The following is a 21,774-nucleotide window of genomic DNA, read 5'->3' as shown; positions in this document are numbered from 1 at the left end:
AGGCTCAAAATGGCCAGAAACAAACTTTCTTCTGAAACTCGTCAGTCTATTATTGTTCTGAGAAATGAAGGCTATTCCAAAGCGAGAAATTGCCAAGAAACTGAAGATCTCGAACACCACAAGAGTGATGGTTGCTGATAATGGGCCTCAGTAGCAGCAGCGTACACTCTGTTATTATCTATGCATAGTCACTTTAATAACTACCTACATGTACATATTACCTTAACTAACCGGTGCCCCCGCACATTGACTCTGTTCCGGTACCCCCTGTATATAGCCTCGCTATTGTTATTTTACTGCTGCTCTTTAATTATTTGTTACTTTTATTTCTCATTTCTTTAGGTATTTTTCTTAACACTGCATTTTTGGTTAAGGGCTTACAAGTAAGCATTTCACTGTAAGGTCTACACCTGTTGTAGTCGGCACATATGACAAATAAAATGTGATAATTGAGAACAATGCATCTATAAATTCTACATGTAGACTGTTGTGCCATTTTTTTACTGTATGTGTTATCTGTATTTTTTAAATATTTTTTTTACTAAGGTCTATCTTTTGATACCAAATCAATTCTGATGAAACATTTACAACTTTATTGCCCCAGTGTTAAATTCAGTTGACAATAGGTTTCTCATTTCTGTGGGACTAAGACAATTGGTTTATTCCATACAACATATTCTGGTAGAAAATACATTCATAAAGGCCACATTGACTGCAAATGAAAATGTATGAACCACTCCTTTAAATGCATAGTATTGTTAAAATTTGTCTCTCATGTGTTGCCAATGAATTCATAAGTATTACTTGCACAATAATATAATAATTGTTTGAGTGTTCTTCAAATTTAGAATGATCATTGCGCAATGGCTTGAATAAATATTAAATGGAACAACAATTATGTAGTATTACCGCCAATTTCTATTTATTTGGGGAATTTTGCGAAGCACTTCTAAATTTCAGCAATATACACACTTAAATTCCTGACTAACAAAAGTAACAGGAACAGCTGGAACACCAGCTAATTATTTAACTTATAACAATATACACATTACGAGCACCTTCCTTAGGAACACCTTCCTAATATTGAGTTGCACCCCATTTTCCCCTCAGAACAGCCTAGACACGTAGGCTATTGTAGCATAGATACTAGGGACTGAGTGGGGGTTGGGGGACACTGTGGCCCTGTAAAAATTGGACGGGCCAATGTGAAAATGTTCTCTTCAAAAGAGTTGACAGTAGTTTAAAACCATTAATACTTCTGTTGTATTATTATATTAAAAAAAAGTAAATCGATCTTTGTTAATAGATTTCAATAATATATTGTTAGTTATTTTCAATAAATGTATCATCTTTGTTATTTTAAAATCAGAAACATGTCCTGTAATTGGTAGGTTAACATTGCCCTTGATTAGTGGGGGTTTTAATCACTGAGGTATAATTAAGCAATAAGGCCAATATACCACAGGTAATCGCTGTTCTAATGCACCACCCAATGCGGAGTGCCTGTATACAGGCCTTAGCTGTGGTATATTGGCCATATAGTACAAACCCCCAAGGTGCCTTATTGCTATTATAAACTGGTTACCAACATAATTAGAACAGTAAACAAGTAATTTTGAGTCATACCTGTGGTATACCATGGCTTTCAGCCAATCAGCATCAAGGAGACAAACTACTCAGTTTATAGTAAGGTTTTAACTGTGATGTTTGATAGGGATGTCCCACAGCCAGGGGTGCCACCAGGGATTTTGGGCCCCATGAAAAGACATCACATTGGGCCCCACCAACACATCAACCCTGCGCAATTGCTGTAACCACACACCTCCAGAACCCAATCGACCCCTTCTAAGCTTTAAATAACTCTACCTTTGCAGGCTCTTGTAGTCCAATATTTACTGACATGGAGCTATGAAAATATAACACTGTGCAGACATGCACGCAACATTCTGCATACAGTGAAATTCACTATTTGATGCAAGATTGATACCCTTTATAAGAAATGTGCTAAAGGCTATCTTTTACAGTCTAAATGTCATTTTAAATGGTAAATATCTTGAATGGAAAATTCTCCTAACATGAATAACTTAAAATAAATATAACTTATATACATTAACCTCTTCAATTAAAATAAATTAACATCATCTTTGAATGATATAACAAACAAAATGATAAAAATCAGCAGCAGATTTTTGAACTAAATATACATACCAACTAGAAAATAAGCAGCTGTAAAAGTGGAAATGGAAAACAAAATGGAAATGAAAAGGCCTGATGGTGACGCTAGAGGAAATGTCAAGTGGTCACCAAATCAATAGGTTTCTTCCACTTGAGGTCTTGATTGTGCACAACAATTTTTTTGGCAATCAGGTTATTACTTTGAAATATATCTTGTTCTCAGCCTGTGGGCATCATGTGTGTAGTGATCCAATATCCATGCCATTCAACAGTTATCACTGGCCCTTGCTCAGCCTTACTCACCATTTGGACTTTACAGCCCAAATGTTACAGGGAATACTGAATGAAGAGGTTTCCCCCTCCCAGGTACCCGAGCCTGTGTAGTGATCTGAAAATACATTTGAATCTGACTGGAGTATAGTTGTTTACTTCTGAATATTAGAAGTACTGTATATTTATTTCCACCTTTACCTTGTCCCAATTGTGCGTTCAAGTTGAACCGTTTTCATCCCATCCAGTAGGTGGCGGCATGCACATTTAGTGTTGTTTGCGGACCGTCATAATACCATAGAAGGTCAATAGATTGATAAATGATCTGTTGCACCCCTGCTTTCAAATTCTGCGCAGTTTTGTTTTCATGTTATGAAATGTGTGTCTGCAAAGGGATTTCTTCGTGTTGATAAACACCCACATTTCCTCATCAGGGGAAACAGCGTTATGAATGGGAGAAATGGTATCCTGTGGTTTGACTATCCCAGCGCTCTTTCAGCTGTGTTTGTTGTTTTTGGCACCATACATCAACGGCAGAACATTGGAGAATTGTCTCACGGACAAGTCATGTCGATCGGAAAGACCTCCCGTAGTCCTAAGTAAGTGCCAATTGTTGTAGCTAACGTTAACTAGATAGCGCTGCTATTTTTAAATAGTCAATACTGTAACAGATTGCCTCGCCAGCTTCTTGGCTAACGTCAGACAGTTAACGTTAGGCTAGTTAGCATAAACTATTGACCTGTTACGCAGCATCAGATTTGTTTTGCGATGTCCCTCAATGAACAGCAAGGCGTTGTTTATTTCCTTGATTAGAGCGCGGGTAAAACTAGCTAATATACATACCGTCGTTAACTTTTGTTGGTCAATAATCTATCCCTGTGCACATTACATTTATTACTCCAACTTTACAATGCAGTTAGCTGTCGGATTGTTTACTCATGAGCAGAGATTCAGGCACGCTATGCTCGAGCGACTGGTGGTCATATGACGGTCATATGACTGGCAAATGGAACAAAATGTGACCGACGCTGTTTGCCAACATGTTTCCCCACGCGCTGCAATGCATCTTACTATTTAACCAACTTGTAAATTCCCTAATGCTGTTTGTCTTATTTCACCTTTATTTTCACAGCTTTTTAATACACCTTGAGAATAAAAATACATATTGCAAGCCAAGACATTAGTAGTCTGTTCTGTGTTCCAACAAAGGGTATTTCACTGCCTTATCTTCTATTTGGCAAGTTACAACCCTAGCAGTAGGCTATTTGTTTGTCGCCATACATGGCAGTGATGGCAATCAGTTTAGTTTGCCCTAGGGTCTCCTTTCGGGTTAGACTTCTAACTTGTGGTTGCCTCGGTCACTAAAGGTTGTATATAGACACTACCTCACATGTTGAAATCTAAGTCTGGCCAGAGTAAACACTAATCTCGCCATTCTAAAGATCCCACAAACTGAGTTGTCATATGTTAATGTTAACTCATTGCTATCACACTAAATTGATAGTGTTCTGCCTTTGGTCAGTCTGATTGGCCATCCTCAACCTATTGTATTGTCCCACAGTTCCTGGAGACCTAGGGAATCAGTTGGAGGCCAAGCTGGACAAGCCCAGCGTGGTTCACTACATCTGCTACAAGAAGACTGATGTCTATTTCACATTATGGCTCAACCTGGAACTGCTGGTGCCGGTGGCCATCGACTGCTGGATCGATAACATAAGGTTAGCACTTAGTGCTATGTGAGGAGGAAAAGCAGGGTGTTGGGTATTTGGTTAATATGAGCTCGGTAGAAGGCTACTGATACCATCTCTACTACTGGCAACTTAATAATATTCTAGTTTAATACTACTAAGGAGCTGGTTGAGTAGCGATGTGCTAGAACTGTTTCTGTAGCCTAGGTTATCTTCTGACTATTGTACAAATTGACATTTGAATCCCTTTTGTAATCAGTGTTTTCAACAATTACTCTGTCTTTGAGCATAGTGTATTTAATAGAAGGCGTAGTGCACAACCAGTTGCGAGTTCAAATCTCGTCAGACATTTTAGTGTTAGGGCTGCGTCAATTCAATTCTGCTATCAGAACAAAATGTAACACTAGGCTACTGAATATATTTTCAGCTGTTTATTAATAGAATTAGTCAAGCAGAATAAATGGTAAATGCAATCTTCGTATATACGGGTTCACTGTAACACCTCGCAGGGCAAACAGAACTGAAAATGACATCACAAGTTCTTCATTAAATACTCTGACAGAGATAGTTCTAGCTCACTGCTGGCCTGTCAGAGGGAGGATGAGCGTGGTTTAAACTTACTCATCCTATCGTTGGCGTGCCGGCTGGTCCCAGCCTCTAGACGCATCTTTGTTGCCAAGCATAGTGGTCTTCTAGCTTATCTTCATGTGTGTACCCGAGAGTCAGACACCCAAGGACAGTGCCTGTTTTTATGCTAGTTAGGACAGTTTCTGCTTCCATTCTACCAGCCCCTCCTGTACACCTGTCCTTGAGCGGCCCCACAACCAGGCATTGTGTGTGTGTGTGTGTGTCAAGAGTCTACTCAGCCTACACTCCTACTAGCCAGCAACCCTCCAGTTAGTCATGTCTATTATATGTTGCTCAATCTATGTTAATACAATATAAACCTCTTAGTGCATTACAGTCCGTTCATACTTAGGCCTACATCTACTGTAAAAGGTAATGCATCACATCTAATAAGTGAAATAAAACCCAACATTAGCTCATTAGAAACTAACTACTTAGCTAACCTTAGCTAACCCTTCCCCTAACCGTTTAAACTACTAAACCCTGAGCTAACGTTAACCACCTAGCTAGAATTTGTAACATATTTTGCAAATTAGTAACAGTACTTTTTCAATTTCGTAACACTGTATAGTGCGTTTAGCAAATACGAAATGGTTGGACATACAAATGAATACATACCATACGAAATGTAACATCCTAAATGGAGTCTCGGGTTTACATACAGAATACAAAATGCTTTGAGACCTGATTGTTTACAAGGACGATTTGCAGACATAAATGGGTAATCAATATTTATTGAAAATGACAAGGCGCAATGCTCGCTTACCATGGTTGTGCCTTTTTTCAATTATCAAATTTTGATTGCACCTCGACTCACTTTGGTTGAGCACCCTCCACTTTCCATAATCAACATTTTAGACGCTAGTCTAATCATATTACATTTACTCGGAAAGATGACGAACGTGATTCTGTACATGCATAGGCAGCCTATTCGATTTCATTGAGACCACACATACAGTGCATTTGAAAAGTATTCAGATCCCTTGACTTTTCCCATTTTGTTACGTTACAGCCTTATTATTTAAAAAAAAAAATATTGTCGGCACACCTGTATTTGGAGTTTCTCTCATTCCTCTGCAGATCCTCTCAAGCTCTGTCAGGTTGGATGGGGAGTGTTGCTGTACAGCGATTTCAGGTCTCTCCATGTTCAATCGGGTTCAAGTACAGGCTCTGGCTGGGCCACTGAAGAACATTGAGACTTGTCCCAAAGCCACTCCTGCGTTGTCCTGTTGGAAGGTGACCCTTCAATCTGAGGTCCTGAGCGCTCTGGAGCAGGTTTTCATCAAGGATCTTGCGGTACTATGCGCCGTTCATCTTTGCCTCAAGCCTGACTAGTCTCTGAACCCCCCCCCAAAAAAATGTTGGTACATTCCCCGGATCTGTGCCTCGACAAAATCCTGTCTCGGAGCTCTTTTCCTGATTTCCTTTGACTTCACGGCTTGGTTTTTGCTCTGACATGCACTGTCAACTGTGGGACCTTATATAGACAGGTGTGTGCCTTTCCAAATCATGTCCTATTAATTGAATTTGCCACAGGTGGACTCCAATCAAGTTGTAGAAACACCTCAAGGATCATCAATGGAAACAGGATGCACCTGAGCTCAATTTTGAGTCTCATGGCAAAGGGTCTGAATACTTATGTCATTAAGTTATGTTATTTGTAATGAATGAGCAAAAATATCTAGCCCTGTTTTCGCTTTGTCATTATGGGGTATTGTTTGTAGATTGCAGAATGTATTTATTTAATCCATTTTAGAATAAGGCAGTAACATAACAAAATGTGGAAAAAGTCAAGGGGTCTGAATACTTTCTGAATGCACTGTATACTAGGCGCACTTGATCTCGCACGCCCAACTAGTAGAGGAGAGGTAGGCTACTTAACTTGTGAATTCTGAGCGTGGCTAATGCATACAAAGCAGAAAGATGTCCATTTCCAAATAATCTGTGGGACAACAAAAAATATTTTAATTCTGTCTGACCGCCCGCTCCCAACCACAGCATGAAAAATGCAGACCGTTCCACAATGATCTCTGTAGGGACCCGCAGGTGCAGCCCTCTATACTGAAATGAATTGAAACAGGTGTTGCTTGTGGGGTCTCTAACCAAAATAACCACATGTCAGTGTGCTGTGGGTTTATTTCAGGAACAACTCATGAATTAAGTGAAGTGAAGTTTCCAGTTCTATCCCATGTCATCTTCATAATACTTAGAATGTATACTGTAATGAACTTTTCTAATATTCTGGCATCTATCTGTGTATTAGACTGATTTACAACCGCACAACAAGGCAGACAGAAGCTCCTCCGGGGGTAGATGTCAGGGTGCCTGGCTTTGGACAGACCTTTTCTCTGGAATACCTTGACCCCAGCAAGCGTGACGTTGGTGAGTGGGCCCATCATAGTAGCGTGCCTAAAGTATTTATTCAACGGTCTATCTAATAGTGTTAGTATCTCAGTCTTTGCTTGTGTGTGGGTTTGACTAAGCTACTATTGTGTGTATTGCAGGTATGTATTTCGTCACCATAGTGCAGTCGCTGGTAGAATGGGGATATACAAGAGATGACGATGTTCGAGGGGCTCCGTATGACTGGCGCAAGGCTCCAAGTAAGTAGCCTACACCCCTTACAGTCCATTGCATTCTGTTACATTTGCGGTCTGATGAACCGAGCTTGTTGGCAACAGGTCTTTGGATGAATTGCATTTCCTTGTGTTAAGAGCTAGCTATGTGTTATTGCCACCAACCTTTATAGTGTTGTTGGGTAGATTTTAGCCTGTAAGTTGTATTACTTTGTATCTACCGTAAATTCCGGACTATAAGCCACAACTTTTTTCCCAGGCTTTGAACCTCGCGGCTTAAACAATGACGCGGCTAATATATGGATTTTTCCCGCTTTCAATTTCTTTTTCCAAAAAAACACATTCTGTGACGTGCTCAGTTTTTTGGCGGCATGAAGCTTTCATTAGACCAATGAAATTGCCGAACGGGTTAAGGTCAAACAACTTTTTTGTTTACTGTTTAGATTAAATCGAGCGCTCTCAAACTTCCCATCATTCTGATTACGGTAGTCATTTTGTCACCCTCATCATGGCAAAGACGCGGAGAAATGCATATGAGCAGTTTTCAAGTTGAAGGCGATTGATCTGGCTGTTGGAAAAGGAAATAGAGCTGCTGCACGGGAGCTTGGTCTTAATGAGTCGATGATAAAACGTTGGAAACAGCAGCGTGAGGAATTGACTCAGTGCAAAAAGACAACTAAAGCTTACTGCAAATTTTTTATTTTTTGTTACAAGCCGTGTTTCGTTAAAGCCTGTGTAAAGTTAATTTGTTTCAATGTACCGGTAGGCACCTGCGGCTTATAGACATGTGCGTCTTATTTATGTTCAAAATATATATTTTTTTTTAATTCAGTGGGTGCGGCTTATATTCAGGTGCGCTTAATAGTCTGGAAATTACGGTAGTCATTGGCATTATGATCAACATTTTAAAAGAGAAACAGAATGTCAATTTAGATCTTGTAGATGTATTAATTGTTTGCTTTAAAATATTGTTATAGGAATCGCAGTAGTTTAGAATGACCAGTCTCATGCAAGTTTTCCCCCTTGCTTTTATATGATTTTGACAGATGAGAACAAGGCCTACTTTTTGAGTCTGCAACAGATGATTGAAGAGATGGCAGAGAAGGCTGGAGGTCCGGTTGTACTGATTGCCCACAGCATGGGGAACATGTATACCTTGTATTTCCTAAACCATCAGCCCCAGACCTGGAAGGATCGCTACATCAAGGCCTTTGTGTCCCTGGGTGCTCCTTGGGCTGGAGTGGCCAAAACCATGAAAGTTGTGGCTTCTGGTAAGAGTCTGAGTAGGCTTTTCGGCATGAAGTTACATAGGAGTCAAACACAATAGTGGAGTTACTGTGGGCTGCATACCAATCATAATGTCTAGCAACTATGTACTTTATATTAACTATTGCAGTGGTTTATATTTGGTCTTTCCTTGTAGGTGATAATAACCGTATTCCAGTCATCAGTTCACTAAAAATCCGCTCACAGCAGCGCTCTGCAGTCTCAACCACATGGCTGTTCCCATACGCACATTCCTGGCCCGCTGACCAGGTCCTGATCCAAACACCCACCACCAACTACACCGTAAAGGACTACCAGCGCTTCTTCAAGGATATTGATTTCGAAGACGGCTGGGAGATGCGTCAAGACACTGCGCCACTGGTCAGTGCACTGGAGCCCCCTGGGGTGGCCATACACTGTCTATACGGCAGTGGAGTGCCCACAGCGGAGGGTTTCCTCTATACCAACTTTCCTGATACAGACCCCACACTGATTATTGGAGATGGGGATGGGACAGTCAACCTGCTTAGTGCCACCCAGTGCAAGCGTTGGATAGGCCACCAGAATCAGCCTGTCCATATGCTTGAGCTGGAAGGGAATGAGCATGTGGCCATGTTGCTTAACTTTACCACGGTCGCCTACATCAAGACTGTCCTTTTTGGCCCTTGAGCGACCAACTAGATCTGATCTTAAGAGTCACAAACATGAAAAACTGTGATAGTACAAAGAAGATGAACGATAGGCTTGTGGATAGATTATGACGTCGGAGCCTGAAGAGGAAATGTTTTACCCTATTCCTGATTTTTGTATTTTAAATTGTCCCCTGAGCAGAGTGTTTTTCCCCCCCCCATAATGTCTATCCAAATTTGACAGTTAATTGATCTTATACGTAATGATTCAGTTTTCTAAGATCTTTTCCAATCCATTTAACTCAGATTACCAGATTGTTTCCTGTTGTGCTAAACCAAAACACGTTGTGATTTTATATACAGATTTTACCATATTGTATTTAAAGCATTGGGGGCATAGCTACAATAAGTCAGTAATATTTGTACCATTAACGTCAGTGATTTTACTGTACACATTAGCCATGTGAACACAGAAATAATAACTTTAGTATGATTTTTTTTTTTCAGACTTTTTCTGCTGTTACAAACTGTTACATTTTGTTTTGTTCCCCAGGTCACTGTATGTATAGCATACCGGTTCATATTCTATATGTATAACATAAGAAAATAAATTACGGTAATGCCAGTAATTTTGTTCCTAAAACATGTCAGCTATTCTTAACATTTTTTTTAACACTTCCAATCTAAATCAAACCAGGTTATGAGAATGTTAACTGTTTAATATGTGATCCTCAGAAGTAGCAGTATGTCCAGTATTGAGCTGTGACTAATGCATAAATTCAGGGCCTTTTGTCAAGGCTAGATTGTTTACTGGGACAGCACAGGAAGATGCTGTCCAATCAGCTTGACTGTAACTGTGCCATTGCTCTATGGTTGGGCTTGACCAAAATGTTATTTCTGGAACTATCATGATCTGTTTGTGTGCTGCCCTGTGACGATTAAGTAAAATGTGATGTTGAACATTGCATTAAGTTGGCCTTATGTGGGAGCTCTGTTAAAGTAAGAGGGAGTGAAAATTGGAACTCTGTTTCATCAGCCTCAGAGGTTCCTCTTCCCTAGTCTCTTCTCACAGCTGCCGTGGAGTGTGCGTGCAGCGCGCCCATTGTCTGGCGAAAGAGACTACCTCTTCCCCTCAGACGTCTAAACACATCTACTTCAGTACTTTCACGGATCAAACAGGACCTACCATATGAACCTGCAACACTTAATCAGGGTTTCTGAACTCTTCATCAGAAAGCCATGCGTGATTGCGCCATAAGTCATTGGTTCCTATCGTCTGGAGTGTTAGTCCAGGATTATTCGATCCTCTTTAATCAAAAAGGTTAATTAATGAATTCTATCTTTCTAGTTCACAAGTCACACTTAAAATGGATTTAGGCCTGTAAAGCTTAATCAAACAAGCTTTAGTTGACAACCACTGTTTCATTCTGTAGGTCATGTTGCTTTTAACTTGGTTAATAATGATTGAAGATACATTGAAATACTCTTCTCAGGTCTTGTCATACATTACCTGAAGGAGCAATGCTTGCATACCAGAGGGGACTGGTGGGAGGAGCTATAGCAGGACACCTCATTGTAATGGCTGGAATGGAACACCGTATGTGGTTTCCATAGGTTTAATAGTTTCATTAATTCTATTCCAGTCATTACAATGAGCCTGTTCTATAGCATACATAAGTGTTTTATCAAAACAAACCTCACACTTGAAGATGTTACCATTGACTGTCTCATTATGAACATTTGTCAGGTTCCACAACATTACAGTTGACCACAGAATGAATGAGAACTGGTTGTCAGTGTAGCGGAAAGGAAAAGGTCTTGTTCCCAGACTAACGTCGCAACTCTTGACAGTCCAGTCTCAACAGGAAGGCTCCATCCTCATGGGAGTCAACCAGACCCTAACGAGGGAGAGAACAAGACTTTATGCTCTGAGTGAGACACTGGGGCTGTTTCATTTACTTTCACATTAACATCTACACATCTATCACTCCAGTGTTAATGCTAAATTGTCATTATTTTGCCTTATATGGTCTATTTATTGCCTAACCTCCCTAATCTTACTACATTTGCACACACTGTATAAAGATTTTTCTATTGTGTTATTGACTATATGTTTGTTTATCCCATGTGAAACTGTTGTTTTTGTCGCATTGCTTTGCAGTTGTAAATGAGAACTTGTTCTCAACTGGCCTACCTGGTTAAATAAAGGTGAAATAAATTCCCCTGATAGGATTAGATAGCCGGTGAGATCAATATGGCAGAAACTATATGAAGTTAGGCTATTGCTTGCATTTATGATTTTTAATAGGATCCCCATTAGCCGACGCCAATGGCGACAGCTAGTCTTCCTGGAGTTTGACAACAAAACAAGACAAAAAAAATACTTGACAATTTACATACAGTTGAAGTCGGAAGTTTACATACACCTTAGCCAAATACATTTAAACTCAGTTTTTCACAATTCCTGACATTTAATCCTAGTAAAAATTCACTGTCTTAGGTCAGTTAGGATCACCACTTTATTTTAAGAATGTGAAGTGTCAGAATAATAGAGAGAATGATTTATTTCAGCTTTTATTTCTTTCATCACATTCCCAGTAGGTCAGAAGTTCACATACACTCAATTAGTATTTGGTAGCATTGCCTTTACATTGTTTATCTTGGGTCAAACATTTCGGGTAGCCTTCCACAAGCTTCCCCCAATAAGTTAGGTGAATTTTGGCCTATTCCTCCTGACAGAGCTGGTGTAACTGAGTCTGGTTTGTAGGCCTTCTTGCTCACGCCTTTTCAGTTCTGCCCACACATTTTCTATAGGTTTGAGGTCAGGGCTTTGTAATGGCCACTCCAATACCTTGACTTTGTTGTCCTTAAGCCATTTTGCCACAACTTTGGAAGTATGCTTGGGGTCATTGTCCATTTGGAAGACCCATTTGCGACCAAGCTTTAACTTCCTGACCGATGTCTTGAGATGTTGCTTCAACATATCCACATCATTTTCCTTCCTCATGATGCCATCTAGTTTGTGAAGTGCAACAGTCCCTCCTGCAGCAAAGCACCCCCACAACATGATGCTGCCACCCCTGTGCTTCACGGTTGGGATGGTGTTCTTCGGCTTGCAAGCCTCCATTTTTCCTCCAAACATAACAATTGTCATTATGGCCAAACAGTTCTATTTTTGTTTCATCAGACATTTCTCCAAAAAGTACGATCTTTGTCCCCATGTGCAGTTGCAAACTGTAGTCTGGATTTTTTATGGCGGTTTTGGAGCAGTGGCTTCTTCCTTTCTGAGCGGCCTTTCAGGTTATGTCAATATAGGACTCGTTTTACTGTGGCTATAGATACTTTTGTACCTGTTTCCTCCAGCATCTTCACAGGGTCCTTTGCTGTTGTTCTGGGATTGATTAGCACTTTTCGCACCAAAGTACGTTCGTTTCTAGGAGACAGAACGCGTCTCCTTCCTGAGCGGTATGACGGCTGCGTGGTCCCATGGTGTTTATACTTGCGTACTATTGTTTGTACAGATGAACGTGGTACCTTCAGGCGTTTGGAAATTGCTCCCAAGGATGAACCAGACTTGTGGAGGTCTACAGGTCTTGGCTGATTTCTTTTGATTTTCCCATGATGTCAAGCAAAGAGGCACTGAGTTTGAAGGTAGGCCTTGAAATACATCCACAGGTACACCTCCAATTGACTCAAATGATGTCAATTAGCCTATCAGAAGCTTCTAATGGGAATTTTCCAAGCTGTTTAAAAGGCATTGGCGAAAATCTGATATCAACTTTGGAGGGGACAATTACATGAAAGCAATTCCTGAGGGGGACACCAAAAGTAGTGCTGTAACACATAGCCTACATTGTAATATGGTAAATGTATATTGAGGAACCAAAGAAATAAGGTGTTTGCCGTACTCCTAACTACCGGTACCCAAAACTACACAACTAATCACAACAGCAATACCATTGCCTTTAACAAATCTTAGTTCAGTCACCAGTTTAAGTTGAGAGTGGGGGTATCCATGGCATTTTCCAATTATGTTCCTATTTTACAAGTCAAAAAAATTGAGAAACTTTCATAATGTTGCCAAACAAAGACTCAACAAACTTACCTGAGACTCCCTGTCTCTGCCAGTCTGTCCCTGCATATCTGTCCCCAACTCTGCTGTCTGTGTGCCATCTGTTGCCTGCTCTGCCTAATGACATCATTGTGAAGCATTTCCATTAGAATTTCATTTCTTTCTTATGAACATTTTATGAACTAGTCTTTGAGATATTAGGCTACTAGGGTTCTTACTATGCGTTTTGGTGTATTGAAAAATACTCTGATGTCCGTCTTTTATTTTTCTTCCATTTTTCTACCTGGCTGGCTGGCTGGCTACACACACAGTGTGTAGGTTATTTACAGTAGGAGATGGGCTTCTATCATCTTCAATCATTCTATTTGGGCTTCGATCTAAAAGGTAGCTAGCAAATGTGAAACGGATTAAAATGACAAGAGTTGACAGCTGTATGAGTTCACCATTTACACAACATATGCTGCAACCTTTTGTAATTTTAATAGTTTGTTTCATATTGGCTGGTTTCCAACAATAGCTGAATTTGCAAAGCTAGCGAGCACCAATTCAGTTTCAGTGGTGTTTGCTATAATCTTTGCTACCCGGGTTAAATAAAGGTGAAATAAAATAAATAAATAAAAGTTCACTTGCGACAATTTAGCTTTTGCAACGAGACCATTAAATATATTTAAGACAATGGTAGAAGAGAGTGTAGTTCTGTTCAGTTTGGATTTCAGTTTATCGCTAACCTTATCACAGGGACTTTGAAGCACTAATTTACATCATCTGCATGCTGATTCCATCTTTGACGACGCCACATAAATGGAATAGGTACTCGCTAGCTTAATAGTTAATATTTGCGCGCTAGCTCTGCATATTCAGCTAGTGTGTGTGCGCGATTGACTGGATTAACCTCACGTCAGTTACGTAGCAAGCTAATGAACTGGCAGTGGATCAAACCATTGTGAGGCAAAGGGTGGGGGGGGTTGCAATCTTTTGAAACTTAAAAACGCGCTATTAAGTGTCTATAGTCAGCACAATTGCTTTCATTGCGTATTATTAATATTATTTAAATTACATAGTTATGTTTCAGTGATATATTGGGGGGGACAAATCATATTTTTCCCAGGATGGGGGGGTCGTGTCCCCCCCGGGATTTCCGCCCCTGTTAAAAGGCATAGTCAATTTAGTGTATGTAAACTTCTGACCCACTGGAATTGTGATACAGTGAATTATAAGTGAAATAATCTGTCTGTAAACAATTGTTGGAAAAATTACTTGTGTTATGCACAAAGTAGATGTCCTAACCGACTTGCCAAAACTATAGTTTGTTAACAAGAAATTTGTGGAGTGGTTGAAAAAATGAGTATTAATGACTCCAACCTAAGTGTATGTAAACTTCCGACTTCAACTGTACATTTAAAACAGACAGGACGGAGACACATACATATAATGTATTCAGACCCCTTGACTTTTCCCACATTTTATTAAGTTACAGCTTTATTCTAAAATGGATGGAATAAAAAAAATACCCTCATCAATCTACATACAATACCCCATAATGACAAAGCGAAAACAGGTTTTCCCAGTAACGGCTACTCTTCCTGGGGTCCAAACACACCAAAGCTCCCACATTACATGTAAAACAAAAGATAAAACTGAACTGTTTTTACTGAATGAGCTAAAAAATAAAAAACAGTACGTCATAACATCCCTACACCACTACATATCCACAACACAAGATGTTCAATAACACCATACAACAATATCACAATGTGTGCGTATGCATGTGTCTGTGCCTTCATCAAACAATACTGTTTCACGGTGCATCAGTGACGTGGCAGGAGATGTTTTGAAACAATTACTGCTTCGCAGTCAACAGCTCCTGGTATATATCCACTACGTTTATGGGGGGGGTCAATTAACTTCTATGGGCTAGGTGGGACGCTATGTGTCTGTGCCTTCATCAAACAATACTGTTTCACGGTGCATCAGTGATGTGGCAGGAGATGTTTTGAAACAATTACTGCTTCGCAGTCAACAGCTCCTGGTATATATCCACTACGTTTATGGGGGGGTCAATTAACTTCTATGGGCTAGGTGGGACGCTAGCGGGACACAGCCAGTGAAATATCAGGGTGGCAAATTCAAAAAACAACAAAATGTCATAATTCAACTTTCTCAAACATACAACTATTTTGCACCCTTTTAAAGATAAACTTCTTGTTAATCTAACCACATTGTCCGATTTCAAAAAGGCTTTACAGCGAAAGCAAAACATTAGATTATGTTAAGAGAGTACATAGACAAAAATAATCACGCAGCCATTTTCCAAGCAAGGACATGTGTCAATAAAACCCAAAACACAGCTAAATGAAGCACTAACCTTTGACGATCTTCATCAGATGACACTCCTAGGACATTGTGTTACACAATACATGTATGTTTTGTTCGATAAAGTTCATATTTATATCCAAAAACAGCATTTTACATTGGCGCGTGATGTTCAGAAAATGTATTCCCACCAAAACGTCCGGTGAATGTGCACATCAATTTACAAAAATACTCATCATAAACGTTGACAAAATATACAACAATTATTTTAAGAATTGTAGATAGACTACCCCTGGATGCAACCGCTGTGTCAGATTTTAAAATAGCTTTACGGAGAAAGCACATTTTTCAATATTCTGAGTACATAGCTCAGCCATCACTGTGAGCTATTCAGACACCCGCCAAGTCCGGGCAACCTAAACTCAGAATTAGTATTAGAAATATTCTCTTACCTTTGCTGATCTTCGTCAGAATACACTCCCAGGACTGCTACTTCCACAAGAAATGTTGTTTTTGTTCGAAATAATCCATATTTATGTTCAAATACCTCCGTTTTGTTCGTGCGTACAGATCACTTATCCAAAGGCATAACGCGCGAGCGCGGAACGAGAGACGAAAAGTCAAAATGTTCCATTACCGTACTTAGAAGCATGTCAAACGCTGTTGAAAATCAATCTTTATGGTATTTTTAACGTAAAATTGCGATAATATTCCAACCGGACAATAGCATATTCATTCAAGAAGAAAAAGAAGGAACGGTGTGCTCGCGTGACCGCTAATATCCAATCCCTTTGTTGCCAGGCAGACCACTCAGTAACTGAGCTCCTATTATCTGCCTAGTGACAGGAAAATGCTCAAACCACTTTCTAAAGGCTTTAGACAGCCAATGGAAGCCTTAGGAAGTGCAACGTCACCCCACAGACACTGTAGCTTCGATAGAGAATCAAAAGAAGAACTACAATTCTCAGACTTTTCACTTCCTGCTTGGATTTTTCTCAGGTTTTGGCCTGCCATATGAGTTCTGTTATACTCACAGACACCATTCAAACAGTTTTAGAAACTTCAGTGTTTTCTATCCAAATCTACTAATAATATGCATATTCTAGTTTCTGGGCCAGAGTAGTAACCTCTTTAAATTGGGTACGTTTTTCATCCGGCCGTGAAAATACTGCCCCCTAGCCCAGACAGGTTATGGAAGACATCCTCTTTTGCAAACCACTGGAAACCCGGACAACAGGAGAGGATATTTTTAAAGTATTGGACAGCTTTGTGACATCAAATGGACTTTGAGATGTGTTGGTATCTGTTCTGATGGCGCAAAAGCCATGACAGGGAGATATGAGTGGAGTGATAACGCGCATGCAAGCAGTTGCTCCAGACACCACTTGTGTACACTGCAGCATCCACCGAGAGGCTCTTGCTGCCAAGGGAATGCCTGACAGCTTGAAAGATGTTTTGGACACTACAGTGAAAATGGTTAACTTTGTTAAAGCAAGGCCCCTGAACTCTCGTGTATTTTCTGCACTATGCAATGATATGGGCAGCGACCATGTAACACTTTAACAACATACAGTAGTGCGCTGGTTATCAAGGTGCACAGTATTGAGAGACGAGTTTAAAGTTTCCTTTACTGACCATCATTTTTCACTTGTCTGACCGTTTGCATGATGACAATGTTTTTTTTCACCTGAATGATCTGAATCTAGGATTACAGGGACTCTTCGCAACTATATTCAATGTGCGGGACAAAATTGAGGCTATGATTAAGAAGTTGGAGCTCTTCTCTGTCTGCATTAACAAGGACAACACAGATCTTTCCATCATTGTACGATTTTTTTGTGTGCAAATGAACTCAAGCTTACGGACAATGTCAAATGTGATATAGCGAAGCACCTGAGTGAGTTGGATGCACAATTACTTAGGTACTTTTCTGAAACGGATGACACAAACAACTGGATTCGTTATCCCTTTCATGCCCTGCCTCCAGTCCACTTACTGTTATCTGAACCTCATCGAAATTGCACCGAGCTGTTCTGTGAAAATTACATTAAATCAGAAGCCACTGCCAGATTTCTGGATTGGGCTGCGCTCAGAGTATCCTGCCTTGGCAAATCACGCTGTTAAGACACTGATGCCCTTTGCAACCACGTACCTATGTGAGAGTGGATTCTCGGTAGGACTGGGCGATACGGCCAAAATATCATATGGTATTTTTCACATTTTTGACGGTATGATGGCATTTGACGATATTTTATGGTTTTGATTTATAACAATTTGCTTTATGAGTAGTGCGTGACCCTAGGGTGTGTGGTGGCTAATTTCTGCATTATCAAATGAGGAGAGTTAAACTTCACACACCAGTTAGAGTTATACTTAAACTACATCTTTAATAATAAGACCTTTGCAAAAGCCCTTTGACTTTCAATGATGCGCTATCTCTAATGAACCATTGAAAAGTGACTACACAAAAGTACAAAGATCTTTTATAGCCAAGATACACCCCTCTCAACGTACATGACGAACCACAGATCTTAGGAACAGTTCACAAAGGGAATTTATAATTGAGAAAGGAGTATCCCTTAGCCAGATAACATTCACTATAAATTATCGTTCAGTTTGGTCCCCAAGACGAGGTTCTAATCTCGTTCCTGGTACTTCATAGTACAAAAACACCAACTCATCCAATGGCATATATCAATTGGCAACTCTAGATACTCCCATCTCAAGTAAACCCCCTCTTGATCCCACTCCTGGACAAGCTCACTGAGGGGAGTGAATTGCGCACAGACATTGTGGAGACAAGTAATTGGTTCCCCATTAATCACGCCATCCCTTCACATGGTTTAAGAATAGGTAAAGACACATTCACATATGAAGACAATGTTCCATCCTGTCCTCTTCCCTTTCTGATATTCTGCATAGCACCAGGGACAGGTAAAAAACAAGCTTGACCTCTCCACGCTCTGGGCCCCAAGTGACTGAGCCCCAGCTAAGGGAAAAGTGCAACTGCCAACATTCATTATCCAAAGGGATACATTCTAATGACAAGTATCTCACGTAAGCATTTTATGCAAAAAAAAACATTTAATTATCTATGTTACCCAACTAATTCTGATTCATCTGCCACAGGTGGCAACACATATATTCTAAATTATTTCAATGGGTCTTTCTCCATTAGAATTGTTTTATACTGTTCAATTCAACTTCAACCTAAAATAATTTCCTGCATTTCCTGCACTCGTTTGAGATCATTTCCACACTGCCACGATATGGGGAAAAAAACTAGGCCTTATTTTTAACCAAAAGTTGCAATTGCGATTTAGATCAAAACACTTGGGTTAACTTTTAGAATCATGGAAATAGAATGTTTATTCTAATTCTATAGTTAGAATATAAATAATAGTAGGCACTTTAAATACAGTGTTTGACATGACAACGAATGGAAATGCCATGGACGAGTTATTGTGGCAGGGTAGAAACCAAAGTGATGCTCAGTGTTTCCTAGGGGACCCTATAATATTTGGCTACATTCAATCTTTATTCATGTAGCCAACATATTCATTCTTCGTCTATTCCTCTTCGATTTTGAAGATATTTTTGCATAAACAACATTCTGATTTAGGCCTCCACCTTGACTGGTATCAGGCTGTATTAGCTAGCTACGTTTGCACTGACTTAGTACTTTTATAAACTAGCGATTAGCATTAGTGGCTAACACAATTTAGCTTAACTTGCTAAGAAAATACAAACTAGCTGTTTGCAGATGTAAGAAACACAAACTAATATTGTAATTATAGAATGCTTGTGGATTTATATTAAGATTAAAGTGTAAAAACCATCGTTGTCATCAACATCGTTGCATATGCTGCATTGACCATGCAGATTGAACGAAAGTGTCTCATGGTAAAGCAACAACATATGCGCTCCTTGAGTGACGGGGTGGGACTAGGTCTGTGTAGAAAGTGGCATGGAGAGAGAGAGCGGAGAGCGATGACTCAAGTAGCGGAGTAAACTATACAAATGGACGTTACACACGGCGTAACACATTTAACAAACCAAACATTAAAATACCATTATAGAAGGTCAAGTAAAAACTCAAACCGGGCCGTGCATCAATACCGGTATATAGTAAAATACAGTATACTGCCCAGCCCTAATTCTCAGCCCTCAATAGCATGAAAACTAAATACAGGCACAGACTGTGTGTGGAAAATGATTTAAGGCAGACTCTCCAATACAACCCAACATTGCAGAGTTATGTGCATCCTTTCAAGCACACCCTTCTAATTAGCCTGTGGTGAGTTATTCACAATTCTCGATGAAAAAATGAAGTTTTATATGTAAGAGGCTAAATAAAGAGCAAAATTATTAGTGAGCGTTTCAACCGAGGACAGACGATTGCACTCTGTTTAAAAGCGCCTCAAGGCTAAAGGTGATTCATAGACACAGAACCCTGCAGGGGAGTGGAAGAGATAAGAGACAAGTCAGACATACCACTGTAAGCCACACAGGAGTGGAAAATTACTGCTGAGCCCTTAGAAAACACTAAACTATTGTTCTCTCCTGCAAGTTTGTATAACTGTATATGCATGGGGTTGGTCCATGAGTAGAAGGTGTTGACATAGGCAGTTACATCACTAGGGGTTGACTGCAAGCATATTAAAGCAACTTGGACTTTTTTATTTTGCAGAACTTACTCGGAAACATGCGTGCTATGTTCCCGTTGTCAACTTCTGTCTGCAATTGCATTAATAAACGTTTGATTGATTTACTTAAAGATATTGTCTGATTGCACCAATGATTGACAAGGAACAAGGAACCTACCGCAACAGAGCCCTCAGTTCGCTAAGGTAATAGAAACTTTGGCTGAGGGAGAGACCGATTAAGTGAATGAATAGCGGTTTTGGTGGCAACAAGCTTTGAAATTAGCATATTTTGCATCACAAACAAAGTACTTGGGTTGTGCATTGATATTAGTTTCAGCTGTTAACTAGCAAGCGTCCTACCTGACAGGTCGCTCATACCAGGTGGCGTGGCGAGAATCTGTCTCCGCACCATGCGCTCTCACCACTGGTGTCCCCCAGGGCTCTGTTCTAGGCCCTCTCCTATTCTCGCTATACACCAAGTCACTTGGCTCTGTCATATCCTCACATGGTCTCTCCTATCATTGCTATACAGACGACACACAATTAATCTTCTCCTTTCCCCCTTCTGATAACCAGGCGGCGAATCGCATCTCTGCATGTCTGGCAGACATATCAGTGTGGATGACGGATCACCACCTCAAGCTGAACCTCGGCAAGACGGAGCTGCTCTTCCTCCCGGGAAAGGACTGCCCGTTCCATGATCTCGCCATCACGGTTGACAACTCCCTTGTGTCCTCCTCCCAGAGTGCTAAGAACCTTGGCGTGATCCTGGACAACACCCTGTCGTTCTCCACTAACATCAAGGCGGTGACCCGATCCTGTAGGTTCATGCTCTACAACATTCGCAGAGTACGACCCTGCCTCACACAGGAAGCGGCGCAGGTCCTAATCCAGGCACTTGTCATCTCCCGTCTGGATTACTGCAACTCGCTGTTGGCTGGGCTCCCTGCCTGTGCCATTAAACCCCTACAACTCATCCAGAACGCCGCAGCCCGTCTGGTGTTCAACCTTCCCAAGTTCTCTCACGTCACCCCGCTCCTCCGCTCTCTCCACTGGCTTCCAGTTGAAGCTCGCATCCGCTACAAGACCCTGGTGATTGCCTACGGAGCTGTGAAGGGAACGGCACCTCCATACCTTCAGGCTCTGATCAGGCCCTACACCCAAACAAGGGCACTGCGTTCATCCACCTCTGGCCTGCTGGCCCCCCTACCTCTGAGGAAGCACAGTTCCCGCTCAGCCCAGTCAAAACTGTTCGCTGCTCTGCACCCCAATGGTGGAACAAGCTCCCTCACGACGCCAGGACAGCGGAGTCAATCACCACCTTCCGGAGACACCTGAAACCCCACCTCTTTAAGGAATACCTAGGATAGGATAAAGTAATCCTTCTAACCCCCCCCCTTAAAAGATTTAGATGCACTATTGTAAAGTGGTTGTTCCACTGGATATCATAAGGTGAATGCACCAATTTGTAAGTCGCTCTGGATAAGAGCGTCTGCTAAATGACTTAAATGT

At 40.7% G+C, this 21,774-nt stretch overlaps 1 protein-coding gene across 1 annotated transcript; it reads left to right on the top strand.

Annotated features, from left to right (window-relative positions):
- Positions 1–2,748: 2,748 nt before the first annotated feature.
- Positions 2,749–11,330, top strand: LOC106573641 (lysosomal phospholipase A and acyltransferase). Its single transcript, XM_014148876.3, has 6 exons — positions 2,749–3,044; positions 4,007–4,163; positions 7,024–7,142; positions 7,265–7,363; positions 8,383–8,607; positions 8,760–11,330. Exons 1-6 carry the CDS (start codon positions 2,897–2,899, stop codon positions 9,269–9,271), a joined length of 1,260 nt encoding a protein of 419 aa, XP_014004351.1. The 5' UTR covers positions 2,749–2,896; the 3' UTR covers positions 9,272–11,330.
- The last annotated feature ends 10,444 nt before the right edge of the window (positions 11,331–21,774 follow it).

The sequence above is a fragment of the Salmo salar genome, chromosome 16 (assembly GCF_965601325.2).
Source record: "Salmo salar chromosome 16, fSalSal1, whole genome shotgun sequence".
NCBI classification, from domain to species: Eukaryota; Metazoa; Chordata; class Actinopteri; order Salmoniformes; family Salmonidae; genus Salmo; species Salmo salar.
The sequence above is the reverse complement of the archived record's forward strand: the minus strand, read 5'-3'. Positions and strand labels throughout refer to the sequence as shown.

What these genes read in the sequence shown, in the direction of transcription:
- LOC106573641 (XM_014148876.3), top strand. Translation starts at nt 2,897, where the DNA reads ATGGGAGAAATGGTATCCTGTGGTTTGACTATCCCAGCGCTCTTTCAG. An exon ending in CCCCAGCAAGCGTGACGTTG is followed by an intron (nt 7,143 to 7,264) that starts GTGAGTGGGCCC and finishes TGTGTATTGCAG; the next exon opens with GTATGTATTTCGTCACCATA. An exon ending in CATGAAAGTTGTGGCTTCTG is followed by an intron (nt 8,608 to 8,759) that starts GTAAGAGTCTGA and finishes CTTTCCTTGTAG; the next exon opens with GTGATAATAACCGTATTCCA.